General features: G+C 42.2%; 1 protein-coding gene across 1 annotated transcript; it reads left to right on the top strand.

Annotated features, from left to right (window-relative positions):
- Positions 1 to 2,603: 2,603 nt before the first annotated feature.
- On the top strand, positions 2,604 to 19,077 carry LOC309703165 (PRELI domain-containing protein 1, mitochondrial-like). Its single transcript, XM_082527874.1, has 4 exons — positions 2,604 to 4,043; positions 15,494 to 15,666; positions 17,672 to 17,750; positions 18,437 to 19,077. Exons 1-4 carry the CDS (start codon positions 3,914 to 3,916, stop codon positions 18,526 to 18,528), a joined length of 474 nt encoding a protein of 157 aa, XP_082384000.1. The 5' UTR covers positions 2,604 to 3,913; the 3' UTR covers positions 18,529 to 19,077.
- The last annotated feature ends 509 nt before the right edge of the window (positions 19,078 to 19,586 follow it).

Here is a 19,586-nt window from a genome sequence, read left to right as displayed (position 1 = left end):
GGTAATTTCAAATCAAATCAAATCAAATCAAATCACTTTTATTGTCACATCACATGTGCAGGCACACTGGCACAGCACATGCGAGTGAAATTCTTGTGTGCGAGCCCCACAAGCAACGGAGATGTGCAAACACAACAACACAAACGAGCAAAATACAAGAATGGCCAACCTGAAACTAATAAATATATGTACAATATATAATAGTGTATGCATTTCTGGATGTGTATACTAAATATTTTCCTACGTGTGTGTGTGTGTGTGTGTGTGTGTGTGTGTATACACATTTTTACAAATTAAATAGTAAAAAAAAAAAAAAAAAAAAAAAAATAATAATAATAATAATAATAATAATAAAATATATAAAATATACAGAGTTGAATATGTGCAGAACAAGTGGCATTTATATACAGTGTGGAGTGCATAATGTTGAAGTTCCAGTAGTGAAGCTGAGGTGTCTATGACGTGTTCAGCAGTCTGATGGCCTGATGGAAGAAGCTGTCTCTCAGTCTGCTGGTACGGGACCGGATGCTGCAGAACCTCCTTCCTGATGGAAGCAGTCTGAACAGTTTATGGCTGGGGTGACTGGAGTCCTTGATGATCCTCCCCGCTTTCCTCAGGCAGCGCTTCCTGTAGATGTCTTGGAGGGAGGGAAGCTCACCTCCAATTATCCGTTCAGAGCACCGCACTACTCGCTGGAGAGCTTTGCAGTTGTAGGCGGTGCTGTTGCCATACCAGGTGGTGATGCATCCAGTGAGGATGCTCTCAATGGCACAGCGATAGAAGGTCCTGAGGATGCGGGGGCTCATGCCGAATCTTTTCAGTCTCCTGAGAAAGAAGAGGCGCTGCTGCGCCTTCTTCACTGTTTTGTTTGTGTGTACTGACCACGTAAGATCCTCAGCCAGATGTACTCCAAGGAACCGGAAGCTGCTCACTCTCTCCACAGCAGCGCCGTTGATGGTGATGGGGGTGTGTACTTCTCTGCACCTCCGGAAGTCCACTATCAACTCCTTTGTCTTTGCGACGTTGAGGGTGAGATGGTTGTCTTGACACCAGTGGGTCAGGGCGCTGACCTCCTCCCTGTAAGCCGTCTCATCACCGTTGGTGATAAGACCCACCACTGTAGTGTCGTCCGCAAACTTCACAATGATGTTGGAGCTGTTAGTGGCTGTGCAGTCGTAGGTGTAGAGTGAGTACAGGAGAGGGCTCAGTACACACCCCTGTGGAGCACCAGTGTTCAGTGTGATGGGGGATGAGGTGATGCTGCCCAGTCTGACCACCTGGCGTCTGTCAGACAGGAAGCTAAGGATCCAGCTGCAGAGGGAGCTGCTCAGTCCTAGATCCTGCAGTTTCCTGTCCAGCTTCGAGGGAACGATGGTATTGAATGCTGAGCTGTAATCTACAAACAGCATCCTCACATACGTGTCTCTCTTCTCCAGGTGTGACAGGGCAGTGTGTAGTGTCAGGGCTATGGCATCATCAGTGGACCTGTTGTGGTGGTATGCAAACTGTAGAGGGTCCAGTGAGTCGGGTAGTGCAGAGCAGATGAAGTCCCTGACCAGCTTCTCGAAGCATTTGCTTACGATGGGGGTCAGGGCTACAGGTCGCCAGTCGTTCAATGAGGAGATGGTGGAGGATTTGGGTACAGGGACGATGGTGGCCATTTTGAAGCAGGCTGGGACTACAGACAGAGAGAGGGAAAGGTTGAAGATGTGCGTGAACACTCCAGCCAGCTGAGCCGCGCATGACCTGAGGACGCGGCCGGGAATCCCGTCCGGACCAGTAGCTTTGCGTGCGTTCACCTTCCTGAAGCACTTCCGCACATCCTCCTCAGACACAGTGTGCGCACTGACGTCATCCGCAGTGCGCACACTGTCCGGTCTCATGGTGTTCGCTGTGTCGAATCTAGCGTAGAATACGTTTAGATCCTCACACAGAGAGGCCGTGGTCTGCGGTGTGCTGGTTTTCCCTCTAAAGTCTGTTATCGTGTTTAGTCCCTGCCACATACTCTGAATTTGGATTATCCAATTACCCTATCCCCACAAGCTGCATGTCTTTGGACGGTGGGAGGAAGCCGGAACCCAGAAAGAACCCACGCAAACACGGGGAGAACATGCAAACTCCACACAGAAAGACCCCGGCCTGATGTTGGAATTGAACTCAGGACCTTCTTGCTGTGCGGCAAAGGTGTTAACCACCATGCCACCGTGCTGCCCAAGAAAAAAAAAATCTTAGAATTTCTTAAACATTTCTTGCATTTTTCAACTGTCTTTTTTTCATCAACAACATGAAGTGCAGGTCTTCAGGGCCAGCTTATGTGATAGGAATTCTGTGGCAAGTGCAGGGTATCAAGCAAGTCCAGGTGATCAATCACTGCTCAATCTCATCATAACAACTTTATTCTCTTAAACATTAGATCTTTAAACCATAGTCTAAGTGGATATATCACCTGAAACTTAGATTTGCTCTAAATCTGACCAGGCCTGCTTCAATTCACAACTGAAAAGTGTCTGTAGTATATTTTTGCCTGTACAGTATAGTTATTTATTTATTATTTTATTTTGTAACAATGGAAAAAAGTATTTACTCCTTTTCTGTTAGCTGACACCCATCCTAGAGTAAATAAGTGCAACAGACAGAAGTGGTACCAGCAAGTACAGACAGATTTACACTTTAAAAGATTGAGAGAAACTGTATTGTGATCTAAGGAGCTTGGAAGGAAAAGCGTCTGGACTTCTTTAACCTCCTAGAACCTGGCGTCCACATATGTGAACGTCACATTTTGGGTTGCCTAGACTAAAATATGTAAATCATGTAAATTGATAGAGTGAGTGCACAAAGGGCACCAAATTTTTGCAGAGTTGCCACAGACCTCCAAACTTCATGCGGTCTGCAGATCATGTGGATTTAGTCGTGAACCGTTTACCAAGCAGCGCGACCTGATTTCTGCTTGTCTAGTCTGCCATCTGGTGGAAAAAGGCGGTAAGTGCACGTATGACCGCCTGGGTCCACTTTTTTTCTTCTTTGTTTCTGTCTCAAATAAGCAGCTGCTACAAAGAAACCCCCAAACTGCCCCGCTGCTGTGTTTTATCCATGCCGGCTCCCTTACAGTCCGCCGGGCTTTGAGAAACACGCGCTTTAGGTACGTCCGTTACTTGGCTAGCCGAAGCTGTTAGCTTCCTCAGCAGCTACAACAGACTGCGACGTTTACGGTAGAGGGTGTTTAGAGCCTCGGACGCTGACTTCAGCATTTAGATTAAAAAAAAAGAAGACTATGACGAAGCGGCGACCGGCGACCGCGTTAAACAGCTAACTAGCTTGAGCCCGCTGGTGAAGTGCGGTTATAAAACAAAGGGATTAGCAATGCTGGCCTCGGAGCTGTAGCAACACCTAATAACGGTCGCAGCTAACAGTTTTTACAGTAAACAAATGCTATGATGAAAAGCATTGCATAGAAGTACTAGTATTGTGTTAATCACAGGATAAGTCGCTCTACTTTCCACTCTCCTAATGTGAGCATTGGTGGTATAGAGGTTAGCATAGCTGCCTTCCAAGCAATTGAGCCGGGTTCAATTCCCAGCCAACGCAAAGTCATTTTTTCACTAAAGTGGCAACTTTAGATTCTACTGTTAACAATTGCATATTTAAAAACGTGCTCACCCCAACGGTTTTCATTTGGTGTCTGAAAACTAGCGTCTGAAAACTTTTTGTGGTATGAAAACTAAAGTCATTTAAACACACTGTTAGAATTTAAAGCTACCCGGATTTTCAGGCACTAATGCAGGCACAATCAGCTGTCTATGTCCTGTTAATGGGGACTTTGGCACGACTGTCCTATCCTCTCTTGCTTGCCGTGATCAAAGTCAGTGAGTGTTCATAGCAACGGGAACATAAATTTTATTCTACAAACTTAAACATGAAGAGGAACTCAACCCAACCCAACCACCTGCTGTCCAGGCGACTGCTGACGAAGACCAACCGCCTGCCGGGCTGGGCGGAGCGGGTCTTCCCCATGCACATGGCTCGGGCGGTCTACGCAGTGGCGTGTCTAGAAAATTTTTGTTGGGGGGGCCAGGTAGGGGCACAGATTTGGAGAAGGGTGGCAGATTTAATTGGCAGATAATGTTTAAAAAAAAAATTCTACCAACCCTTAACCATAATTCAATAATCCTATAAACCTAATAACCAAATGCACTTTTAACTCTTATTAGAATGAGATTTTAACCACTACGGTGCAAAGTTTTTAGATACTGTGTTGATAAAGTACAAGAGATACAATCAGTGCTTTGTCAGTGTTTACTCAGCATTCAAGGACATCAATATTTGCATAGTATTTTTACTGACATATAGTGCACATATGTTTTGGGCAAAAACATTTTTGAAAATTAAAATACGAACATTTGTAACAAACAATTGACAAATTAGCCAATGCCAATGCAAAACTTTATCTGCCTGTTAAAAAAAGAAGATAATCTTCTCACAAACTGGTGTTTGATTTTGAAACAGGAAAAAAGTGGGGAAACAAATGAAAAGACTAACATTTGAATAAAACCTGAAAGCAAGTAAATACTTTCTATGCTGCCTTATGGTAAACTTTGGTAATATTGATAAAGAACAACACTGGCTGATGATAAAATACAGTCAGCTGGCATGGTGACACTGCCAGTATTAACCTGCAGGGCTGGACTGGGACAAAAAAATTGGGCATTTTTACTACAGACCGACCCACCAGGTAGTAAAGCCATAAAGACTTTGAATGAAAACAAATGCTGTTGTGACAGTGATGTACAGTCTTGTTGGTATATGTATGATTTCTATACATTTTACGTCAGATAAAAACTTTTGTTGTAAGATTTAGATAATTATTTAATAAAAACTAGGTATTTTAAATGAGAATAAGAAAGAAAAGTATTTCTTTGTGCCCACCTTTCCCTGTTAATGCCCTACCTGGCCCCCTGGCAAAACTTTGCTAGACCCGCCCCTGCACAGTTACCAGCTGTCAGCTACATAAAAAAGGATCCTGGTGTTATTTGTCTCTCAGAAACAGTTCATAACTTCAACTCATTCATGTCACCTAAAAGGTAAACCTGTTTCTCCATCACCTGTTCAGCTCTGATGATTCAGTAAGGACATCTCCTGGTTTCATCTTCATGTTTCCCTCTCACCACATATCTAAACAGACATCATGACCAGCAGCTTTACAGCTGTGGCTCCAGCAAACATCAGCTGATACTAGAAATTAATATTAAATACATTCTAACAACAGCTGATCAAGCTTAAACGTGCTGCTGTTGTTTAGCGCAATATCTGCTGGTTTCCTCTTTCTGGCGCAAAGTGGGCGATAAACAAACAAGAGAGACGATCAGCTGATCATTGATCAGTTTCATGATTGAAGTAGCAACAGGAGAGGGAGGGGGAGAGAATGAGAGAAGAGGCAGCTGTGCAGCATAAAGACAGAATAAATCCAGCTTTGTGTCTTTTTTCCATTCTAGCTAAAGTCCGGGACAAACTGCGTCTCTTCTCAGCTCAATACGAAACGCGTAATATTTTCTCTGAATGAGGGACCATCCCATTTTTTTAAGGAGCCCTTGGCAACTCTACTAACCTTATGAATAAAATAAAGTTCACTATCAGTAACATCATAGCACCCACCCAGCTGTATAAAAACTCCGTCAAACTGGCTAGAACGCAGTATGAGTTATTGCAACTGACAGTAAAAAGTCAGCAACATGAAAATAAACTCCACCTAAACTTGGTTTATATCTGACCCAGATAGACTGCAGGTCATAACTTCTTACCTGAAGTTCAGTTCACCTGACACTCGGACTGGCGGCTGCTTCGGGTCTCTCCTCCTGCCTCCCCTTCCCTCATCCACCTGCTGCCTCTGTGGAAGCCCCGTCATAGCCACCACCAAACAACGGAGTTATTTCTACACATCGACCTGCATCTGGCCAATCCACCACCCCTCATTGTTCATGCCATTACAAAAAAAAATAAAAAATAAGTCACTGGGGATATGCCCGGTATGCCCGATGGCCAGTCCAGCTATGTTAACCTGCAACCAAATCTGCAGCTCCATACAGCAATGTTACGACTTAGATTATCTTATAACTCATAACTCTTATGTTAGCTGCCCTCAGTAGCATACTGTCTGAAATATTCCACAGCTGCAATAATTCTTTAAGTGTTATTTTTTTCCTTGGTATTCTAATTTCACCGAAGTTTACTAAACTCAACAAACTTGATATTACTTACCGGGACATTTATTCTGTCCTCATTTTCTTTCACCGAAAAATTGTTTCCTGCAGTGCCGTCTTTCGTGCTTGGCTCTCCTACCTTTGCTAACGTGATGCGCATAGCGCAGAAGCGATGCTGCATTCACTTACACTCGGATATCTGAGCGTCACCGTGAAAACATAATCGGACATTTGATATTTGATTGAATTTTATTGTTTTGCCTTTGGGGTGGCACCAGGGGTGGCCAGTCTGGTTTGGGGGGTGGCCTGTGCCCCCCCAGGCCACCCCGCTGGACACGCCATTGGGTCTACGTCCTGGAAGATTCTATCGTGGACCCTCAGGCCCACACGCTCATCACCAAGACAGAGCCAATGCAGAGGGGGGGGGGGGGGGGGGGCGCGGTATGAAAAGGGGGGGGGGGGGGAGAGAAAAAACAAAACTCTTGGACACTGCTAGCACAGGGCGCCCACAGAAATGCAAAGCAGGAGATGAAGCATCGCTGAATATGTTTCCAAACCAACTTCATTCTAAGCCAAAGACTAGAAAATCTGGTGAAGCATATTTGCCCTTTGGTTTCACCTGCACAAGTGCCAAGGTAGGTCTCCCGTGCAGGATTGGTTTTCCAATTAAGGACGGGAGCAGCACTGTGCTCTCCCAATCACGGACAAACAGTATCCCACAGTTGTTTATGTTTTTAAACCCATTTTGCACAGAGAGGCATTTTTTGAAAAATGCATTGATAGCAATGTTGAATATTATTACACATACAGTAAAATAATCACACCGTGACGCCTCTGCCTTTCTAAATGGAGGGACAGTAACTGCGTTTGTATATGTTAGTGTGTAAAACCTGTAGACAGTAAGATTAACAGTATTTTGTCTCTATCTGCCATTCTGCAATTCATCTCATGTAAACAATAACGTGCGCACAGCGTGACGTGAAAAAAGGCACATACCTTTGACGTTGCGTGACGAACTCTGTATTCCTCATTGTTAAGGAATTTTTATTGTTTTATTTGATTATGCTTCAAATGTTATGTTATACATATTTCACCAGACACAGCTTTCTGTTGAAACAGGAAGCTGACCCTGTGACGCTGACAAGAGATCAGTACAGAAATACATATCCGCAGAAGTTGACTTGCATTATATTATTCTTAGAAATTGACCTGCAACACACATACTCTGTGACACACACACACACAGCTTGCATGCAGACAGACATCAGGACCTGCGTAACAGGAAATGTGATTATATTTGCATATTGACGATGTAACCTATAAAAATAAATGAATACTTCAGTTCGGTGTGATTTGCTCTGAGCTTTTCACCCGTGCAGCACGTTAACCTACACAAGTGTCTCATTGTTGTTTATTCACCTGACTGTTTGTTAACTGTAAATCTCTGACATTTAATTGGTCCTTCGAAGTCGTTAATGGACTGGTATTAATAATAATATTATGCTCCATTTCACAGTGGTATCCTTCCTCAAGTCCCGACGCCGTGACAAACCTGCGTCGAAGTCTCTGCAGAGCGCCCTCCAGGTAGGGTTGAAAGTCCAGGGACGCTAAAATTCGGGTCCTGGCCGACGTTATACAGGCCCACGGCTGTGGGACTTGAAGGGGGACGCCCGACAGACCGGCAACAGCGAAGCCAGGTGATTATTCCACATTTGACACACCTTGCGTAAAATTATCGGTGTTTAGGGTGACACTGTTCCAAGAAAACTCGTCCTACGGGGACTGGCAGTTTTAAGACTCGCTTGTAAGTCGAAACTGGCAGTGTAATAGACACTCGTTTCGCAGTTAAAAAAAGGCTGGAAGTCTAAATTTACTGGAAAGTAAATAAGTGTACGGAAAGTGTCAACTAACATAGGATAGAAATTGCGCGCATAAACTGTTTTTACTGTTTTGTTGGTGGAGTAAGTTGATTTAACAGCACATTAAGGTGGCTGAACTACTCCACTGAATTGTTTACCGTTGATAGCTCACGTACTGGCTGAATGGGAAATTAAAGTTGTGCGTCATCACGTAAAATCGACAACCGCTTTCAAGAATAGCTGAAAGTAGAAGCCTGTTGTTGATAACTTATCTCATTCTTCGTGCCAGTGACAGCTTCACGGGTCTGTCTGTATATTTAACTCAATAAAATACCTTGTAAACAAATCTTCTACAAAACGAAACCAAATGGTTTGCAGTCCCTCTGCAGTAACTATTTTAAGAGGAACCTTACAAACAGAACTAAATAATGAAATATAGTTGGCATGACGATCATTCCCAGATTGTATAAAATAAATAAAAGGAAATCATTCACATGAAAACCTTTTCTATAAAAAGAGAGATGCATAAGGTAGATTAAGGCTGTCTCATTGTTCAGCCAAGGAAAGTGTGTGTAAAGGTAAATGTCTCCAGCCTGGATGACGGGTGGGACTGCAGCCCACCCAGAGCCCTTGATGGATACAAAATAAAATATAAAAATAATAATAATAATAAATTACTTGGTTCAACATGCAACAGAGAGAATGAATGTGACTGAAGGTTGGATCTGAGATGAGGCAAACAGAAGACCAGTCTAAAAAGTAGGCGGAGAAAAAGCAAATTTGTACGGATTGGATGAATTCTAAATTATCTGTTTGCTGAGTAAGATGATCCTAAACTATTAAATTGGCTCAGTAGTAGTATAGTGATTTACACTGATAAAATGTTGTAATATACTGTTGTCATTATATAGAAAGAAAAAGATGATAATATTAATAAAAATATAATATTAATGACAAGAAGTATCCTAGTCAGTATGATGTGAGATGGATAATTGTTATGAAGTAGTCTGCATCAAGCTTAAGGATTGCTCAAACTCAGTATAATGACATATGAGATGAAGAAAATAAAGGCAATATCTAAACCAATTAGGTGCATAGAGGCACTTAACCTGCTTGAAAATCTGTCATTTATCCTAGATAAATATTACTGAGATGTAGAGCACATTTATAATGACAACTAATAAGCCCAACCCTGTAGATAATAGCTAAAGCTACAAGATTGAAAAGCTGATTTAAATATGTGGACACTACTAAGCTAATGAGCAAGTTAAACATTTTTATTTATTTGTTTTAAAGCAGAAGTTGCATAGAGGACAGCACAGGGAGCTGTCTATCAATGAATAGAAAACACACATACACAAATTGTTACATGTGAAATTATTTTTGGAAAGAATCAGAAGTGAGATGATTTTGAATTAAGACATCAGTGTAAAGATGCATGAATTAAACCTGATAATAACATACAGAGGCAATGAAGGAAGCAGCTTACACTCACTGAACATTAACATGCATACGACAAGTAATGAAGACCTGCTTACACTTATACACATAACATGAGTTGGTATTTCTGACCAGAGAGAGGGAAACGGGTAGTTTAAGTACTCAGGATAATAATGAAAATGTCTTAGTTGTGTTTCTTCAGGAGCAAAACAGACCTGGACCAATTCTCCAGGTGCAGCGGTCGGAAGAAACCCATAGGTTAGCAAATTTGGGAAAGAAAACTGACTGCTTAAGGGGTCTGAAACACTGCAAAAGCAACATATGCGAATTCACGTACATGATTTACAAATGCCCAGTTTTAGAGCTGTAAACTGTGAGCAATTCAAAGTTTAAATATATATATAGAGAGATAAAAATAAGAAAACTTTAACTTCAAAGTTGGAATATGTAAGATGTGTGAAATGTGTGAATTCTTTGAAAAACTAGACGGTATCTAGGAATGCCTCAAGTGAAAACGTAATGAACAAAAAAAAAAAAAGACGAAGAGGCAAAGAGCAATGGAAACACGGACGTGTATAACATAGAACAATTACTTCTGGGCTCTGAACACAAACCCTCTGTTGTCAGATCTAGCAGATCCAGTTGTAGTAAAAACTACCACAACTTACAGGCCAGTTAATCCACAATATCCCTTAAGCACAAAAGCAGAAAAAGGGATCAGACCAGTAATTGCAGATATGGAAAAAGCAGGCATTTTAGTAAAAACAACTGAAACAACCTGTAACACTCCAATTTTCCCAGTGAAAAAAGTAGACACGGGGAAATATCGACTAGTACATGACTTTAGAGCGATAAATGACATAACAGAACAAACCCCACCTGTGGTGGCAAATCCACACACAATTTTAAATCAAGTAACACCAAAGGAACAGTGGTTTTCTGTAATAGACCTATCCGATGCTTTCTTTTCCATACCCCTACACTTTGACTCACAAAAGCTATTTGGATTCGCTGTTGCCAACCAGAAGTATACCTATACAAGGTTGCCTCAGGGATTCCAGAATAGCCCCACTCTTTATGCAGAAGCTCTAAGAAAACCCATGTCATTTTGCACGCTTCCTGCCCCAGGTAAATTCCTGCTATACGTTGATGATATTTTGATTACAGGCTACACACAGACTAATTGCGTAGCAAACACACTGACAGTTTTGCAACATCTAGCGGAGCAAGGCCATAAAGTCTCACAGCATAAATTGCACTTGTGGAGCCAAGAAGTAACGTACCTTGGCCACAGACTGACAGGACAAGGCAGACAGCTGTTAGACAGCAGAAAAGTAGCTGTACAAAACCCCCCCTAAGCCTGTCACCAAACAACAAATGATGAGTTATTTAGGTCTCTGCAACTTTTGCAGATGTTGGATACCTGAATATGCACTGCCCAACCTTTGCAAAACTTGATCTATGGCAAACACTTAGCTCTGAAAGATGAAATAGAATGGACACCAGAGGCAGACAAAGCATTTATTGACTTAAAACTTGCCCTGCAAACAAGCAGTTTTAGCTTTGCCTGACTGTGACAAGCACTCTCCTTCCTGTGGAAGTAGATGGTGCCGAACACAGCTGTATGCTGAAGCTAACTGAAAAAATGAAACCCCGACCAGACATTTTTAGTACACTGCAGCCTACTGTTTTAGAAGCGAAACCTTTAGCTTCCTCTTTTTCAGCACAGAGTGCAGAACTAGCGGCTATCATACGTGCATGCTGCGCAAAGGTCAAGATATAAATATTCACACTGACAGTCAATATGCGTTGCACACCAAAAAAGATAATTCAGAAATTACTAAAGGCAATAACTTCGCAGACCAAGCCGCAAAGAAGGCCGCACAGCAACCAATATGAACTTTAATGTCTGAAACTTCACAGCTAATACCACTTGATGTACTTAGAGATGAATAGGAAGCCGCTCCTATAGCGGAGCAAAAGAAATGGTTAAAGTGTGGAGCACGGCTACAAAATTGCTACACAAGACAGCAGCATTAGTGACAAATAGCTTAAAGCATTTGTCAAGGGGTGGAATGATGAGTATCCTCCCCAAACACTTCTATACTCAAAATTTTGAAGCTTCAGCACAAGAGTTTATCAGAACATGCATGATTTGCCAGAAACATAATGCACAGGGAAACCTCAAGCCTAAAAGAGGCTTTTCCCCAACACCACCGCACCCATTTCACACAATCCACATGGATTTTATTGAACTGAACGAATGTCAAGCATCAAAATACGCTCTAGTAATTGTGGATGTGTTCTCCAAATGGCCAGAAATTTATCCAGTGAAAAGAGCAGATGCAATCTCAGTAGCAAAATGTTTATGCAACCATTTCATTCCTACATACGGCATTCCTTCTCTGATAAGATCAGACAATGGAACACATTTTGTTAATGATGTAATTAGTAAAGTCTCTGAAGCTCTGGGTTTCAGCATCAAACATCACTGCGCATATCATCCACAAAGCGCAGGATTAGTGGAAAGAACTAACGGCACAATAAAACAGAGATTGAGAAAATGTATGGAGGAAACAGGAAGACAATGGCCTGAGTGTTTGGGCCTGGTGAAGATGTGGATGCAACTAACCCAGGGTTCGCAAAAAGCTCACACCCTTTGAAATCGTTCACGGGAGGCTATTTCCGCTGCCTCTCACTAGTGAGCCTATTAATAAGTCTATAAGAGAAACCACCCTAGCAGAGTGGATGACTAAGTTATTTGAGAATAAAGAGATTGTGCTAACAATAAACTGCCGAGCGATATCTCTCCAGTTTCTTGCAGGTTGCAACCAGTTGATTGGATCCACCAAAGCCACTGCAAAAAAGTGAGTGACAACACAAGCATAGACGCCGGTTCCCCCGACTCCTAGGTGTTCTCCTGGTGGAGGAAAGGGCTGTTTGGGTATATCCCGCCCTTTTCTCTTCTCGCCAGTGGTCTACTCAATTGGAGCCCGGGTGTGCCTGGTCATCATGAAGAACCTTGTCCTCATAGTGGCTGGCATTGCGCTCCTAGTGAGCCTACTGATACTCACCTGGAGAGACAAGGACCCACAGCACCACCTGCAGAAGAAATGGTCATATGACAACTTACACCTGAAGGATATGGATAAAGACCACAACCACCCCTGACTGAACAATGCCTGGTACCGGTACGTCTACAACCGAGTACATACAGAAGACAACCACACTGGCTGCTACGTCTGTTCACACCTCCCAACAACAGCAATGCAAGCCACCCTGTATGGAAAATCACCCAGCCTTTCCGAAGCCCTATGTATATTCTACAAAGCCAACAGCGGAACATGTTCCCCCGAAGACATCTTCGCCTTCAAGTTGGAGTTAAAAAGACAAGTCACAAAAACTGACCTGCGACGGTGTAATGGAACACTGATCAACTATAAACCTAATGAGGTAGTATTTTGTGCACCAGAGGTCTCAGACTGGAACTACAGCTGTGATGACCGATACTGGGTAAACCTGAATGCGACCAATGACAAGGGAAAATCTTTCAACGTCAGGAGGGAACCAGGAATACAACATCCAATGTGTTTCACCTTCGCATACGGAAACAGAAAGCTGGGGATGAACCAAAACTGCTCCCAGACTTTCCGGATGCCGCAGGAAAGACAAGGACCAACCAAGACGCAAGAGGAGCACTGATGATGTGCAACCTCATGATCCAATCTGGGGCAGTGATGTGCCAGCGGAGTTCAAGTTGTGGACCACCGGACAGAAAGTCCTGCACTCACTTTTCCCATGGATCGGGAATGGAAAAACCATGCTAAGAATCGAGACTCTTGACTACCGATTTGGACTTTTCCTGAACAGCTCAATATGGATAAACAAGGCTCAGAATGAGGAAATCGACGCGATCAGAATAGTGGTCATGCAACACAGAGTCGCCCTGGACATGATTCTCGCTGAGAGAGGGGGCCTCTGTGTCTTATTCCAGAGCGTTCTCACTCCCGAGGCGTAACATGTCGACGTTTTGTCACGTCCCGCGGCGTTCCTGAGGAACGCGAAAGGAGACCTTCGGCGTTCTTATGGTACGCGGCGGGTTATGGCTGGAATCCAGTGCAATGACGCTCCCGCGGGAGTAGACGTTCCAGCCCTGTATTCCAGCCCTAAACCTAACCTTATCCCTAGCCCTGACCATAACCTTATTCCTGACCTTAACCAGGACTTTAATGATGTTAAATAGCGTGTTTCTAAGCGATTTGAAGAATAAGAGCGAACATGTGTAGGTTCAGTCCAGACGGTTCTCATATTTCCTCTTTTTCCGAGGTCGTCATTTAGGAACGTGGTGGGTAGCCGAAAACGTAATATGGTGACGATTTGTCACCTAGCGTAAAATGTTACGCTTTGGGAGTGAGAACGGGTTGCTTATTCAACACCACTTGCTGCACCTATATTCCAGATAACGTGCATTCTTTGACCATGACCACCGCCCTGGAGAAGTTACGACAACTTAGTAATGCACAGCAACAAGACTATGTCATGAACACAGAGAACTGGCTGACCTGGCTGCTGAGCGGCAGCTGGAGGACCCTCATGATCAAAGGACTTGTCTTGATAGGAGTTCTTCTTTTATTGCTTTGCATGTTCTCTACATGCATTCTACCCTGTATCAGATCGATGATTGACAAAATGGTACAGGCCACAGTAATCACCTATGTTGGACTGCCACAAGAAGATGAACCGGACGAAGAAGATTTAGTATAGGAATACACACACTCACACATACTGAATGATGCTACAATTGAAAGTGTTGAAAGCAAGTGATTGTTGGCTGATAATAAAGTATGATTAAGTGGTGAAATATTTTAACAACAGGAGGGAATGTTAAGGAATTTTTATTGTTTTATTTGATTATGCTTCAAATGTTATGTTATACATATTTCACCAGACACAGCTTTCTGTTGAAACAGGAAGCTGACCCTGTGACGCTGACAAGAGATCAGTACAGAAATACATATCCGCAGAAGTTGACTTGCATTATATTATTCTTAGAAATTGACCTGCAACACACATACTCTGTGACACACACACACACAGCTTGCATGCAGACAGACATCAGGACCTGCGTAACAGGAAATGTGATTATATTTGCATATTGACGATGTAACCTATAAAAATAAACAAATACTTCAGTTCGGTGTGATTTGCTCTGAGTTTTTCACCCGTGCAGCACGTTAACCTACACAAGTGTCTCATTGTTGTTTATTCACCTGACTGTTTGTTAACTGTAAATCTCTGACACTCATCCACACGTAAACGGAAAAAAAGGAGTTTTAAAAAAATCTCAGTTTTCGGTGATTCGAAATGCTGTTTATGTGTGAACGAAACAGCTGCGTTTTCAAAAATACCCATGTAGTTGTGGACGTAGCGTAATAGTTTACTTTCTTACTGCCTGTAATTTATTGCAAGTTACTTGTATTTGCTTAGTTGTTTACTAAATGTTTGAGGTGTGAAAGAAACCGCAATGGAGCAAAATATGGGCGTGTGTGGTTGGAGGATGTGTTTGTGCGTGTGCGTGCGTGTTGTAAAACAAAGGCAGCAAAAAAAAGTTTGGGAACCACTGTAATAGAGGAACCAGCTGACATGGTTTGAGCACCTGAATAGGAGATCTCCTGCACATCTAGACTTTGATGGACTAGGTCAGGGGTTTTGGGCATGTCCAGCTGTGAGGAGACCTGGGACAGAAACAGGACTGGACTGGGAATGCCTTGCTGGAAAGGCTGGAGATAGTTTCCTAAATGAGGCCATTCTCTCCACTTTTGCTCATCTCAGAAAGGACAAGAAAATGGATGAATTTGCAGATTTAAAGAACTGCACTGGACACAGGTATAAATGCTTTTTGACTGGAAAACTACAAGGCCTCTTACAGTCTGGTTGGTTTTAACATTTTCAGTATTTAACTAAGTTGAATATAATACTTTTTCCTGTGCTTGAACATAGTTTGTGTTTGGAGTAAAAACGGGCTTTTTTGTACATTTTCTACCGTCTCTGCCTCTAAGACTGTTGTGGAGCGGTGTCTGTTTGAAGAGAACCATGGTCGGCCATCTTGGACCAAATTGAGGAGGGAGGCCTGGATCTCCACAGCTGTATATGGACTGGGTCGACCCATACAGGTATACACAAACATACAAATGTTTCAGTCCTAAGGAAAATTGGCCACCAAAACCCAAACTCAACCTACTATCACTTAAAGTATAAAGAACACACCAGCTTCTCTTAGTGTATTTCTGATAGAGATTGACAGACCACGTGACCTTCGTGCATTGCTTTGTGGGTACCCGTGGCAACAAAATCAAAACACTGCATCAAGCGCTAGTATTTCCAGCACCGGTAATCATTAATTCTGTGGTTTTAATCCCTACTTGCATTTTATTTACCCCAAAAACAGTTATGTACAAAACGACGGACAACACGGCAGGTCCGTACAAAGACAGACTTGACGAAAAGGCAAAAAAAAAGGACAAGGAAAAAATCAAAGGATTGAAAGGGTCAGACCCATACGAGCATACAGAGTGGAGTAAGGACATTAGCGTGCTGCCCAACTTTCATCACGGACATATTTATTATTGTATGATCCTAAGTGTGAGTGTATGCACTTCATGTTTATTAACTTCAGATCCCTGCAACAAGCCCAGGTCCAGTTTACTTTTGGTGATTTGGACTATTCCATTTCACAGCTGTTGTTACATTTTTTTCCCTTTTTCTTCTGTACAGGCCAACGAAATCTGTTTGTAGTTTCAGGTTGTAGTATTACACAACATTTTCAGATCTAATAGAAAAAAATAAGCGTTTCATAATTCATTCAATTTATTGTCTTTCTTTATAACTGTCATGACTAGTTAGCGAGTTGTTGCTGGGGAAATTCGTTGCAAAGAGGGTGCTGCACCAAAATTCTGTCTGCGATTGGTTTGGTCTCTTATCAGATTGTCCATTGTCGCCCATAGTTTGCATGGAAGATGCTGACTTGTCTGCAAACACTCAGAAAATTGTGAAGTAATACCTCCTGGCTCTCAAGCCAAGCCAAGATACCAAAACCAACTATGTGACACTTCGTCAGTATCTATATACAGCTAACGTATGGTCAGTGTTTGGGAGTAACGGAATACATGTACCGCCGTTACGTATTTAGAATACAAAATATGAGTAACTGTATTCCGTTACAGTTACCGTTTAAAAAGGTGGTATTCAGAATACAGTTACTTTGTTGAAATAAATGGATTACACTGCGGTACTTTCCTGTTTCATTTTGTCGCGGGTCAGGACTGTTTGGGTTTTGTTTGACAGCTACGTTCTTTCGTTCCAGGCGGCAGCGTTACGGTTGCCATGGTTACAGGGCGACGCTCTCTCTCTCTTTCTGCGACTGTGTGTTTCCTGGGTGAGAGAGCGCCTTTTCGTTGTTGTTGTTGTTGTTGTGCTAAGCTAACAGGCAGAATGCTACAAGCATAGCTCTAAAGAATGTAGCATCATGGGCAGTGTAGTCCGTGTTGCAGGGAGAATGGACTGCCATACACGTTATGTGTCTGTGAGCGCGAGGAGGGAGAAAAAGGCGAGTGGAAAGGTACGAGTTGTCATCGAGCAAAAACGGGAGCTGGAAGCATGTAAATATAATAATAACCACTGCAGCCAAGAAGAGTGCCTGACGAGCCCAGTTGTAAGTAAGCTATTAAGACTCGACTGTACACCGTGTTCGTGTTTTCCTCCGAAAACAATAAGTTCCGTTGGAGCAGTCTTTCAACGCCTCTCTCTGTCTCTCGCAAGAAAAGTTGACCCACACAACAAAGTAAAGCTATTGTTCGGCTACGAGCCGACAGGGACCCCGCCGTATTAGTCAGAGGTCCCTTTACTACAGTTCGGAGTCGCGGACCTTCAGTAATAGTAATAAATCACACAGCAATAGTACATTCACGTTGTTGTAAAAAGCACGATAATATATTAAGTAATCCAAAGTATTCAGAATACGTTACTGTCATTGAGTAACGTAACGGAATACGTTACAGAATACATTTTGGGGCATGTATTCTGTATTCTGTAACGGAATACATTTTAAAAGTAACCTTCCCAACACTGCGTATGGTGCGGGTATTTATCTTTGACTAATTCTTTGTCTTTCTCCGCCAGGAATTCGGTCTCGCCAGGTTTAAAAGTAACCAAGCTAAAGCCATGAGAGGGCTGGAGTACTCTCTCTCCAAGCTACAGAGTAAGTCACAAATACATGCACACACACATTTGTATTTCACCTCTGAGGGCTTCACCAAAACCTGAAGCTTAATTACCACAAGCTATGTGTTTTTGTACAAAAGTCCTGAAACTGTAAAAAGAAATCCAGTTAAAACCAAGAAAACAAACGTCAGCCTATCACAAAACCGCTGTTTTTTTCTTTCTTAAAAAGGGAAATCATCATTTAAAAACTATGGTTTTTATTTTCTCTGATCATCTTTGTCTAATTTAACTTTTAGAGCATTTCATTAAACGTTGGTCTCAATCTAGTATCAGATTGAGACCAACATTTACTGTATTGCACACCTTTGGTGGTGGCTTAGAGTGATGTCAAATTTTTCATTGATTTTTAGATTTGGTCACAGGATTCACATTTTTTTTTATTTATTAAAATATGAATAACAAATGTCATATGAGTCTTCTCTTTTGACTTTTTTATGTAGATGTAGTTTAGATCAGCCTGATTTTCGGTCATTAGAACTTAAACCTTAGATTGCATATAAAAGACGACGGTACACTCCGGGTGTGAGAACTGTGCATTTTCTTTTCTTGTTTTAAACCTTAAACCTATTTTCAGCTCCATTATGCTCATATTCAGTTTATTTTTCACTTCAGGGCTCAGATCAGTGTGACAGTTCCTCATTTTCTACTTTTATTTATCCACAGCTAGTGACCAGGGAGAGTCATCAGAGAAGCAAAAGCCCCTCCCACCACAAGCCACGCCGACCCCCAACCAGAAACCCAAACAGTTTGTCTGAACCTCAGTAGGAACAACAAGCCCACAATACAGATTGACAGACCACGTGACTTTCGCACATTGCATGCCGGGAACTCGTGGCAAAACAATCCAAGTACCGCATCAAATGCAAGTATTTGCAGCACTGCAAAACGTTCATTCTCCGATTCCAATACCTTCTTGCTTTTTCTTTGCCCCCCAAAAAAGGTATGTACAAAACGAAGGATAACAATGCCGGTCTGTACAAAGACAGACTCGACGAAAAGGCAAAGAAAACCACCAGTGCATACATTCATGAAGTTTAGTAACTTCAGGTCACTGCAACAAGCCCAGGTACAGTTTACTGACAGATGGGTGCAGGACCTTGAAATGCACCGTGTAGAACGAAAGACCATCGTACAAACAAAGGTAAGTTTACCAGTCTCACAAATTGTCTTCATAAATACACATTCGTTAACCGTTTATTAATAGGACCTTTAAGCTCAATGGTAATTAATTAGTAGTGGAAATAATTTCTGGTACGGATTACAGAAATGTAGCAGTGACAATAATATTGTATGCTGTAATCATACTGGGCAATTAGTGATACAAAAAAACAAAAAACCTGTTTTATCTGCTTTACCCGTCGGCTTCCCGTGGCTGTCATGTGACCGGCTATTACAGTTAATAATACAACAGCTTCTTTCCATTTTTTGTGTTTCTTTTTATCGCTGTGTAACTGATTTCAATTGAAAGCCTGTATGCGCTAGTACCTCTTGCCACGAATTCCCAGAATCCTTTGCGGTTTTACCCTTGAATGACGTCACATTTTCAATCTCTATGGCTCGTTTGAAGAGCAGCACTAAAACGGTGGGGCATCCACTCATCCTCAGTTCTGATTGGTGACACATTAGCTGATACTGATTACTTTTCAAAGTCACCAGAGCAATGAACTACAATAATTCCCAGGATTCCTTGGGACTGATTTAATCATCTTATTAAAGTTTTAGTAATTTTTTTTGAAGTTTGCAGTTTGTAATTTGTCAGTTATGTAATTTAAACATGATATTAAGTTAATAATTTAAGTTTATGTTGACTTTT

This window comes from Aulonocara stuartgranti (assembly GCF_965226115.1).
Source record: "Aulonocara stuartgranti genome assembly, chromosome: 3".
Taxonomy (NCBI): domain Eukaryota; kingdom Metazoa; phylum Chordata; class Actinopteri; order Cichliformes; family Cichlidae; genus Aulonocara; species Aulonocara stuartgranti.
The sequence above is the reverse complement of the archived record's forward strand: the minus strand, read 5'-3'. Positions and strand labels throughout refer to the sequence as shown.

Coding starts and splice junctions, on each gene's coding strand:
- LOC309703165 (XM_082527874.1), top strand. CDS start 3,914: ATGAAGAGGAACTCAACCCAACCCAACCACCTGCTGTCCAGGCGACTG. Junction 4,044..15,493: donor GGCGGTCTACGCAGTGGCGT/GTCTAGAAAATT, acceptor GCTTGAACATAG/TTTGTGTTTGGAGTAAAAAC. Junction 15,667..17,671: donor GACTGGGTCGACCCATACAG/GTATACACAAAC, acceptor TTTCTCCGCCAG/GAATTCGGTCTCGCCAGGTT.